This window comes from Patiria miniata, unplaced genomic scaffold, assembly GCF_015706575.1.
Source record: "Patiria miniata isolate m_02_andy unplaced genomic scaffold, ASM1570657v1 HiC_scaffold_3, whole genome shotgun sequence".
NCBI classification, from domain to species: Eukaryota; Metazoa; Echinodermata; class Asteroidea; order Valvatida; family Asterinidae; genus Patiria; species Patiria miniata.
In genome coordinates, this window is record NW_024037069.1 from 26,996,424 (window position 1) to 27,008,663 (window position 12,240).

A 12,240-nucleotide genomic window follows, 5' to 3' on the forward strand; every position below is an offset into this window, starting at 1 on the left:
GAACTACTAACGGAAATACTACTAACGGGGTTTCTTCAAAATGACAGCTTGCCAGAAAGAATTATTTTTCAGGGAGTTTAGTCCCCTTACTATCTTTCAATCAAGTATGTTTTTCAACAATAATTACGTCAGTTACTTTTTGGATAGCTGCAAATGATGGATTGTTGCTTTAATGAACATCCTCTTTGGATCTCAAATTTTACCCAGTATGTACAATTGAATTGAGCAATATGACAGCCACAAATTGCTATAGGCAGGGTGGGTATCCACAGATCACAAAAAAGGTGTGCGTTCTGTCCCCAAAACAAAAACAATTCACACACATCCCTTTGTGATTTGTTTTCATTCTGCTGAAACACTTACCTTTTTGTGATCTGTGGACAGAACTTGAAAACGGTGTTTGTGGTTACCATTCCGTAACTTGAAAAGTACATGAGTGATTTGATTGATTCTTGTACTAAAAGAAAGCTTATGAATTGGGCTTTCATATCCTAGATTTTGAAAGTGCTACATGCAGAACTTCACTAAAACAATGGTCCCGACATTTGGGTTTCATTTTTTTACTCACCCTGTACATGTAATGAACGACTGAAAAACTGAAAAACAAATTTGGTGGACGAAAGTCACAAACTGTACCAAAACTTCAAAGTCACGGATCAAATTTATGTTAAAATATCAAAAATATGCAAATACGACCATGACAAGTCATAAATCAAAACCATGATTGTAACATTTCACTCACCTCCATCCGGATTGAAGATGAACTTGAGTCGATTCAGAGATTCCGAAAACGTCCTGACGTCCCTGGTCAGCTGCAGAATCTCCTCGTGATTCACAATGGGGGCGTCCATGCAGTCCGAGTTCAGACTGGTGGAGGAACCAGTCTTGGACGAGCGCCGGCCGAGTTTGGGCGAGCCGCAGACAGCCACGCTGGCCGGCCGCGTGCTGCCGCTGTCCAGGCTGGACTCTGAGTGGCGCTTGCCCTTCAGGCTGCGGGAGCGCGTGATGACGTCCGAGTCCGGCAACGGGAGGGTGTCCTTGCTGGTCAGCGAGGCATGATGGGATAGCTGGGGGGAGGAGAGGTCCGACGATACCTCGGGGCTTAGTCGGTCCATGCCGCTAGCATCCTGTAGAGAAATGGAAGAAAAGTTAGCATTTTGGGGTTTGTGAAATTATTAAGTCCACAGAGGTGCTGTAGGAACCATAGCTTGCAAGCCTGAAGAAACCTGCGTAGAGAATCCATAATAAACAAATGGTACAACACAATTTCACTGTACATACGTGTACATATACCATTCGTGCAATGTACCTGTGATGAGAGTTAAGTTATAACGCAAAAAAAAAAAAAAACCAAACACATAGATGTGAAAACTTACCATGGTTTTTCCATATCTGTGATCACAGTACTACCGGTAGTACAATGTGATCATACTAATACATGTACAGTTACTACACAAAAATTGTCCGACCCTAAAAACGGCTCACTTTTTTTCGGTTCACTAAAATGTTTTGTACATTATCTGAATGATTTCCCCCTGAAACTGTTGGGATAGCTGGCAAGACTTCTTACCTTCCTTCTTGCAACGATAAAGCCAGAATTCCGAGAGCGGAATTTGGTAGTCTTGAGCTTCATGGAGCGTCCACAAAAAATGTGCAATATGGGTCCCTAAAACTGTTCAGCACTACTACTAAATACAGTTATTGACACAAGACTGTTGACAGAATATTAGAGTAAACTTTATGGCAGTCACGGATTATTCAGTTCAAACATTTATCCTATGCTGCAGACAGAAATTCCACTTCAGTGTCAGTGACAACAGAAAAACTCCTGTGTTGACGGATGGCCGTTGACTTCTCAAATGTTGACTTCTCGAAACCTGCCACCCGAAAAATACCCATGTGTTTCCTTCCAAGGGCAAGCGTGGTCACCCACGGAAGTGCCTACTTCACCAGCATGTGACCGCAAAGCTGGAAAGTTCTTTTTAACTACCGATGACAATCATGACGTCACATCAGTGTCCCTTCTGTATATTTTATGACAGGATAACAGGCAGCAGTCACATCAGATACTTCCACAAAGTCATGGATGACCCATGGGCCAACCCCGGCCTTTCTGATGTGGTTTATTTGCGGCCCACATCATAAAAAACCATAACAAACAACAGTAGTGACAGATGATCCCTTCAATTGCGTTACTCACTCACACACCCCATTGCACAATAACCAACCCCCTATAATCATTAAGTAAACGGTCAGCTTTTCCACTGTGAAAACCAGCAACTGATACCTGGGTGTTAAATCTCACTCATTCTAGTGATATTTTAAAAAACCCAGCCCACATCCGCTCAAGTTCTTTTGTTTACTTTCTTCTGATGGAAAGAACAAAGCAGGGGTATCGCTTACAAACAAATAAAATCAATGTTAATGAGCGTGATTAGTTGGAAAAGGAGTTTCCCATGTGACACACTGCTGCGTGACTTTGGGTGAATGGGGGACAAAGGTCGTGATGTTGAAGTGGTTTTGACCCAGCTCCGCTCGCACTCTTCTTTGGTTGCGTCATTCGTAACATAAGAACAATGCAGCACAGACATTTCAAACTGATAACATTTTTTTTTCCCTCTGGGATGAAAACTTTAAAGTGAAACTGCGACACGATGGAATTCGGATTTGTTTCAGAGAATTCTGGAGCCAGAAAAAGGACAAAAATAAAACTTCTGGTGTGAATAATTGATACTACCGATACCAACACAGCTTCAGTTTTTATTGTGTATTGCTTACATTTTGGTTTAATTGTTCCAGTGGAAAGAATACCTCTTAAACAGCATGTGCCAAAAAAATTCCTCACAAATTTGCCTTCAAGTTGGTAGAGACTAGGGCCAAACAAAATTGTGAAATAACAGCCAGTAAACCAAGAACCAATATCGAATTCGAAAGAAAGAAGACTCAAACCAGTTAAGACTTCGACAGCTACACACAGAATAGTGAATATCCCTGTGAAACTACAATTGTAGTTCATGTTGACATCATGTTGTTGACACAATCAGCCTTCGACCTTAACACTTTTATGCTCCCTGTACGCACCTCTTCAAAATCCATGGGCATCAATCGGTGGGGGAAGGGGAGGGGGACCAAGTCACCCCCACTTTTTAACAAAGTGGGGGGATATAGTTTGTCCCCCCCCCCACCACCACTTTTTGTGTCCCCAAATATATATATTGTAGCCTACATATGATTATATAGCTCAGAATAGATGATTCAATAACTCCAACCTCGAAAAATGATGTTTAAATGATAATCATTTGCTTAAAAAATTTTTTGGTTAAAGTGGTCTGAAATTGCCTCAGATCACACCATAGAGCATCTAGAATCACCCCCCCCCCCCCCCCGCCACTACGGCTTTGCGCTCGCATTAGTTCTGACCAAGGTATACCCGTACATCCCCCCCCCCATCACTTTTGAAAATTGATTGATGCTCTTGTCCGAATCCAGTCAGGCACGGATTCGGGGGGGGGGGGGGGGGGGGGGGGGGGGGGGGGGAGGGGGGAGGGGAGTTGGAGGAGTAAATAATCAGGATCTGTTAAAAAAAATTTTTTTAATGGAAATTCATTAAAAATTATGCAACCCCCCCCCCCCCCCCCCCCCCCCGGCTGCTCTGACACCCCAAAAATTATACTGGTAATAAAGTCCGCCTATGCACAAAATAAGGGCAGAGCCAGCTTGGTTAGGGGGTATTTAATTGTACTCTACTCTATAATATAATTGTTAATAATCGTCGGATTGGAACAGCACCCCCATTGGAATTATATGGCAATACACTCATTTGCAATATACACTAATGGCAAAACTGATCTCTGTAATAACTTATTCATGCTACACTAGCTGTAATGTAAATTGGATTCAATTTCCATTAGTCCCTATTTAATGACTGTTTTTTTTCCAGTCTCTTTTATTGAGCTAAATAATGCACCAACACTGACGCACTGCCAATTCAATTAGATTTAATTTGCCACAGCATGCACTTCTGCTGGCATGTTGTGTATTTGTATATGTACAAAGGCCCACTACGATAATGAGATCTAAGCATACTGTATGCAACATTATACGGAATATTCGGTGTAAATAGTATTTAAGTGGACTGATGAGAGCACTGGAAAGCTGCAGCATGGTATTGCCATGTTTGGGTTATATATATGGTCTCTCTGTCTTTTACAGAAATTGCAGGTTTTTTTGTTTTTTTTTAGTAACTTCAAAATTAAATGTTGAAAGGCATTGAAATCCCTGCGCTCCAATATTTTGATTTTCTTAGGCCTAAAGGACGGCATATCAGGGAAAATCTGGAATATAACCGAGGTTAAAATCTCTGAACAAATACGAAAACTCCAAGAAATCAGGCCGTCAAAAAATACTGAGGGCATTCAAGGCCCAGAAATCCCCCCCCAAAACCACCCCCCCCCCAATACTTATATAAAATGTAATGTACATGTACATTTGTACAATATGTGTAGCGGTACAGGTGTAAAAATTCATCATGCAAAACTAATGTTTAACCCTTTAACACTTGTATCAAATTGGATTGAATCCATCAAACCATTGAGAGCTGGGGCAGTTTGGGGCAGTATGAGGACTAACAGGCAGAGTGATTTGGGGCAGTACGAGGCGTAACAGGCAGGGAAATTTGGGGCAGTACAATGGCAGAAAGGTTAAAGGGAAAATACAACATTTGCAAACATCAAAAAATAAAACTACCGAATCATTTTGAAATACCTTGCTGGACTGTTAGTGAATGACAGTGTAAAGCATCCTGTAAAATCATGGCACCTGGTATACTGTCATTTTCAAGAAAAGTGGTATTTTTGTATCAATTTCCAACGCTGGTTGGCCGACCAGCGTTGGAAAAAAAACTGGCTTTTTTTTCAAATACTGGCCCCAATTGACCATCGCACTTGTTTGCAATCGATTACACACCTATGAACGGGTACAAGCCAGCTAGACTAGTTCCCTGACCTTACAATTCCCCAATGTATGTAAACTGCTCTGTTTCTTCTTATATGGAGTCAGGGAACCAGACTACAGGAAAATGATTGTTTTTCTTGGTTTTTATAGCATTTTCGAACCCAAAACCTCAAAAAAGTCAGTGTAACTATATATGCTATATATTTCCAACCCCCCAATTCCATCCATTTCTGAAAATTATAGCAAAAGCAACTGATGTATATTCCCTTTAAACAAAAATTGCAACCCTTCCATCTCGGTACGTACAATGTACATGTACACTCGTATGTGGATGACACATTTATCTGAGAGATAACTTACCGGCTGCACAGTGATGTATGGCAAGCTGGCAAAGCGCTTGCGGATGAAACGAGGCGAGGTGATCAGCGCCTTCATGTGCAGCCTCATGTTGGACACGTTATTATCCATCGTCGCTACGGTACTTTCTGTAAAAAGTTTGACCTTTGAAAGACAAACACTAGCACGCGGTGCAGGCTAGAGTTCCTCAACACAACACTTGCAGATCCGTAGAAAGACAGTAAACACACAAAGACTTATCGCAAATCAGATTTGACGACGATCTTTTTCTTTCATGTTATCAGTTGAAGATGCCAAGTACGCGTTGGAATGTGGAGTAAAAAAGCTGGCTGGTAAAGGCAGGAACAAGACAGTGTACAAATTCAAATTGTCACTTTCGGTGTCCAGCGGTTGGTTTTATGTAGCTTATCTCTGTTCCACGACCAATCGTTTTCCAGCTAAACAGACACATTGTGATACAGTTTCAAATTCTCCAAAGGATGATCATGCAGTGTCTAAAAAAACACTGATCACAAAAATACAGAGTAAACAATTAAAAGAATAGTCCGGGATGGGCCATTAGTAATTTCTTCTGTGTCATGAAACTGTGTAACGCGAGTCTATTTGAAAGACGTCATTCAAATAACATGGTTTGTTTATTAAAACAAAATATCTGCACAGTCATACTTTCACTTCACAATAATTGAGTCAGGTGAAGGAGTGGGGAGGAGTGACCCACAATTGTTAGGTCACATCACCAAAAAATATTTCCAGCTTTTATTTTTTTTCCCAGAGTAAAATTCATGGTTTATCATTCTTCCTTTTCCAGATTTGCCAATCGCTACCGACAACTTCCTTCCTCGTTCTGACTGTTGACTATTTTGGGGGTTGCTTGACCTCACTTATTGTTCTTTTTTTTTCAGTGACGTTCAAACATTCGAGGAAACATGATGCCGCAGATGCCTGGCCTGGGAAAGCAGTACCGGTAAGTCAACTTTGCCAAAGTTTTCTTTTCCTAAAATGCTGTTCCGATATTAATTCAATATTGATGGAACAGATACGTCACATGAATCACGCCTACATGCACAATTCATGCAGACATTCCTTGTTCAAATTTGAATTGCAGTTTTCTGTTCTTTGATGGGAAATCTTTAAAGTTCTCTGCACCGCAGAAAAATGGAGAACTGGAAAATATTAGTTTCCATCACAGAATGAAGCTTTTCAGTTATTTTTTTGGCAAGGAACTGGTTAAAGCTTCTTTAATTTTTTTTGTATTGGTCCAATCAGAGACAAAAAAAATAGCACACAGTTTGGTCCACATGAACTATCCTTAAACGTTTGTGCAAGTCGGACAAACAGTTGGTCTCGACTTGACTTTCCAGTCAATATGAACCGGCTAAGCTCGCTCAAGTAGGAAAAATAAATAAGTTATTGAATGCTCTACAAAGGCCAGGCACAGTTCAAAGTACTTTGACGGTCCGAGATTGATGATTCAGGTTGACGTGACGAGACACCTGAATGAAGCGACACATGAACAGTCAGTCGCGATGGAAGTTTTCATCACGCTTTTTCTTTTCTTCTAATTTTGTTTTTCTTTTTCTTTTGGGCAGTCTAACATTTTCCCAGGTATAATCATGTGCAAAATCTTTTGGGCTTTTCAAACAGCACGTCCCTGAATGGGAACTTGGCACACGATGAAAAGGTAGGTGTAGCTGCTGCTTGTAAAAATCTGTCCAACAATACGGCGTTTTGTGACCCGTCAAATCAATTCACGAAATGTGTAAAAAGGAAGCCATCACCAAACCCCTATGTATAGAGCCCGATTCATAATAGTATCAGTAATTCAAGTGCAGATTGTGTACGACTCAAGTACAAGACAGCAATGTGAAATCCACGTCTGAAGATGATGACGTAATCGATTTGCGTGTTTTATTTTCTGAGATGTTGTAAGGTTAACGATCCAGGGTTATCCTGTCCTGCACAGCACAAGAATGAGAATTTAAACAAATCAGTTTCCTGTGGTGGTTCACCCGACGAGAAGTCAAGCTTCACAAATCTGCTGACCGGTGCATCATCAAAGCATCTGGGAGGGGTTTCCAAAAATGGCACCCACTTATAGACAACTCTGCCCAACAGAAGTGGCAAAATTTACTTCTCGGTCGCAGTATTTCCAAGAATCAAATACCAATGTCACGCATGGGGCGTTGCGGGAGAAAACCGTTGCAGGAGTCATCAAGCGTGAGACTTTTGAGGCAAACAGGGTTCTAGCCTGATGATGCTCGGAGCATGGCTGACGTACAAACAGAGCATAAAAACTGTCTGCTGTGTAGGATCTCTCGGTTCGTACTTGCCCTGGTTGTGATGCGTGTTATGCGTGTGCCCACATACATCAATGTGCTATGGGTACCATATGTTCCTGTCAATATCACGTACACACATCATCATCATCTAAATCAATGACGGTTCCCATCCATAATCTCTCAGGATGTGCAAATACTGCTTATAATTCCCAGAAACGGCGCATCACGACATACAGAATCTCTCACTTCGCTCTGGTGTCCAAACGCCTGCTGTATGACAATGCTCCACAAGATATACAAATCTCTCCTTGGTTTCTTCCTCAATGACTTTACGACGTTCGCAAAGAAGCTCTAAAATGTCTGACACCAGCTCCTTTTTTTTAATGGCTGTGCGGACACACAAAGACCAAGCTGGGGGCAAACCTAGCGGTCTGGCGATGTCCTTCCCCGCATCAATATCCCAGATTATGAGTGCATACAGTTGCAGTGATCCAGATCATTGATTTTTGTCTAGCTGGTACGTCCATGTCCATTCCAGCTCATCGGCAGTACTAGTCCGGCTCCACTACACAGACAACAATAATCTGACCCTCAGAGGTTATCACAATCTGTTGAAGCTATTCTCTCTCCAATATTTTTTTGGTTACGGGAGCGGACGTGTACAAGTGGGCGCCACCGAGTCAATAGAATTTTTGTTAAGTTGCACAATTGTCGCACTCCTTTCAAGCTTCTTGTTGTTCACTGTCACAGCAAGAAATAAAAGAGCACCAATATTTGGCATGAAGACATCAACAGCTAGTTTTTCATCAAAACAGCAACAGCTCCCGGGGAAATATCCACCGGCAATGCAGACAAGTTAGACGGTTCATTTTCCAAACACCAAATGAGGCTTTAGTTGTTAAAGTTACATCGTTGTCTGTTCGTGTCGATTCATCACCAGCTGGTTCAACAAGTGGTGGAGCAACAGTAGACAAAAAATTAATGGCGCGGAGAGAACAAAATTCCAACCGTCAGCCACTGGCTAGGGCATCCAAAAATACACTCTGTCTGGCTGGCCTAGCTTCTTATCCCAAACAACCTCGTCTTGAAGGCAATGCAAGAGAGAGCGAGCAACAGGTTCATGTGCCATTAAACCAGAAGGCCAGCAATAAAAACAACACCGCCAACGTAAACGCAGGCAGCCCCGGTCGTCTGTCAGTTACATGAATTACGAGCATCTAGAGCAGAAGTCGGCCGCCTATGTCAACACGGACTTACACTACAGCCTCTGCCTCACTATCCGCTCAACCTGCGAGCATCTCACCGGCACAGACAAAAAAAATCTATGTTCTCATCAACATCCTCTGCTCATAACGAAAAGTCCCAGATGTACATTTTAAAATATACATGTACCCTGAAAAACTGTCCAGGGTTTTTGCGTCCCAAAACTGTCGATGAAACATTTATATAGCTCTGAGCCTCCGACAGCTGTTAGTGCTGGTACATCCTTTATGCATGAAGTCCGAAACGCTTGACGGAGCCTTGGACTCATTATTATTCATCATTCATTCCGAAATCCAGGCCGGCTTGTGTCGTCGTGACTACATTGTAGGATGGCTCAGCGTGCATGACAGAGAGGGTACAGAAAGTGAGGGAAAAAAGAGCTCCACTTTGGGGGAGATTGCAGCTAAATATCAAAGTGCACGGGACTGGAATTTATAATCAGATCGTTGGGCATGTCTAGATTGTCCTACCATACGGTATGTCCATTTGTATCACACACACCCACACACACACACATAGCATACGCACTACACAGAAAATGCCCCGTAGATTTAGAATTCTACCGTCGTTGCATTCGAGCACAATGCATCCTCTCAAGAGCTCGGTTTTTATTTCATTATCACCTAGGACTTGTCAGGTATGTATACGCTGCTTGCATATATATTCAATTTAAGCGTTCAAAGTCCTTACTCTATTTTTACCTATTTGGTTAATTATTTTTGACAAGTTATTAAATTATTTTGTTTAATTGTCGGCAAAAAGGTCAATAAAGGTGCTCTGCTAATATTTATGCACGGTTGTCATTCATCTTTCATTTGCATTTTAAGGTTAAGTAATGCTAAAGATAGAATTTTACGTTCCCATATGTCAAATTTTCTCCATTTATTTACATTGAAATGTACATGACAATGTACATGTGCATACTGTACAACATCTGTACATATCTGGACACAAAGTTGCAAATGTGATAAAAAAAAAACAAAAAATGATAAAACACAAAATATTTTTATGTGGTTTATCACAAGATTGATTGTTTAAAGAAGTGCCTGTTATCATGTGAGCGAGTTTGAAGTTCATCAAGTTTTCACAAAATAATACAGTGAGACAAAATAAAAGTCTTCGTCTGCAACATTGGGCCACTCATTGAACAAACAACATCACAAAGAATGGGTACCTGTGTCAAAGGTGAACGCAATATTTGCACAGTTGACAAAAAAATAATCCAAAATATTGTTATCATTTACAACGGAGCACAAAATATTTACATTGCCTACATCTTCCTATCAGTATGTTATACTATTGTGTTATTATTTTTCTACTAAGTATAAAATTAAAACTGATAATTATTGTGGATTATTATGATAGGCTATTTAAGATATTTCAATTTTTATCTTTAGTGGATTTCAAAGCCTTGAAACAAAGCCCAACAGATTAGGTGAAGTCTCAACAGTCAAGGTGGAACACGGCAGAGTTAGGCTTTGTGACTCACAATCAGAGCATCACGTGTTCAAATCCCACATCTGGCCATATGTTGTGTCCTTGGGCAAGCCACTTTACCCCTATTTCCCTTGTTTTTTTTCACCAAGGAGTGTATAAATGGGTAGTGGTATGAATTGGGGAGTAACCTGCAATGGACTGGCGTCCATCCCATCCAAGAGAATAGAAATATTCTGAGTCACCAAGAAAACCAGCAGCCTGATGAGCCATATATGTACTTGACTCTTAACTCATAATTACCTAACTTGACTCTAAACGCATAAATACCTAAGACAGTTTACCCATTCCTATTGGTCGACAGCCTGTCACATGGATGGTTGTAAACAGTTGATAAAACAAAACACGGACTAGTTTTAATAACACTTTTTTTTCTGGCACAGCTGCATTCTGCGCCACACGCGCAGAAGGCACCACGCCCGCGCCAATCTCCATATAAAGAGATTTTTAGCACTACTCGCGAGAGGCACATACCATAACCATAGCTGGAAGGGTGTTTCACAAAACATGAAGTAAAACGTTGAACAAAATTGTTGGAAGTTTATAATTTTGGACTTGTTTTGACTTTCTGACCGAGAGGTATGGGAATAAATATGTGCCTGACCAGTATTAATTAACAAGTACGCGGTACGTTTAAAACTGGCTAGGCTAGGGGCTTGGTCACCGATTAAGGCCCTCGCCTTCGGCTCTGGACATTATCATGCAGGCTCCTAGCCGGTTGTAAACATACTTGTTTAATACCCGCCAAGCACATATTTATTCCCTTACTCATAACTGACTACTAGGAACATTGCTCATCCCAATAAAAAGATCTTCTTGTCACATTTAAAGAGCACCCTATAAATAGAATTAAGAAACCAGTGTCTTTTTGTACAAGCTCACTTGAGAATGGCCGCCTCAAATCCTGGAGAGCATAACCATACCTCCAAACAGAATGGAACATGCCATGCTCTTGCAGGCATCCAGGGTATACAATGTACATGTACAAACATGATGTATTATGTGCAGTAAGTATCTTGTTGAATGACGCGCAAGAAAAACGATTGCGTGAACTACATGTACCGGTATGTAGGTACCGGTATTTGTGGAGGTCATGGGTTCCAACCCCAAAATATTGTGATTTTTTGTCTCGCATTTTGGTGTGATTTTTGTCTCTTGGATACCATTGTAAAAATGGGACAAACCAACATACGGCACAGTAGGGGCAATTTCAAGCCAACTCGCATTACCTTTAAAGGGGTGTCGACCTTCCATCAATTTTGTACTGTTATTCAACAAAGTCAAAAGCATTTATGATGGATTCATCTCACAGAAAATCACTTGAAGTTGAGTGAATAAACTACAAAAAAGAGGCCATTGAAATAAGTTTGTGTTGGTTTGGCAATAAATGTTTTTATCAGTAACTCGTGCTACCAAATAAATTGGAAAAATTTAAATACGGTACCTTGCATTTGAAGAATCTTTTCAGTGTCCTCACACCATTATTAGGGTATACAGGTACATGTAAGTCATTATTTAAAAATAATCAATCCTAAAAATCCCTAGAAGGAATATATTTTGGTAACTCATGGTAACTCATGTTACAGTCTGTTCAGCCATAATACGTGTATAGGGACAAGTTAAAATACATAAGAAATAAGTAATAACCAAACAAAAAACTCTGTTGGCATAAAATAATATGACCATTTCTCTTTGCCTTAAAAACAAAAAATTCACAATATACACTTTCATTTTGCATGTGAAAACAATACTAAAATGACATAAATCTAAAATCCATAATTTTAACCCCCCCCCCCCAGTTTCCCCCCCCCCCCCTCCCCCCTCAAAAAAAAAAATTTTTGCATTGCACTGGCACAACTGTCTACAATGACATGTACTAACAGAATGCACTCAC

The 12,240-nt window shown here is 40.8% G+C and overlaps 1 protein-coding gene across 1 annotated transcript in view; it reads right to left on the reverse strand.

Annotated features, from left to right (window-relative positions):
• The window catches only part of LOC119737511 (rho GTPase-activating protein 45-like), a 65,223-nt gene that overhangs the window by 33,590 nt on the left and 19,393 nt on the right, over positions 1-12,240 (reverse strand). The window contains 1 exon segment of the mRNA XM_038211929.1: positions 743-1,127. Within this exon segment, the coding sequence (XP_038067857.1) occupies positions 743-1,127 (385 nt within the window).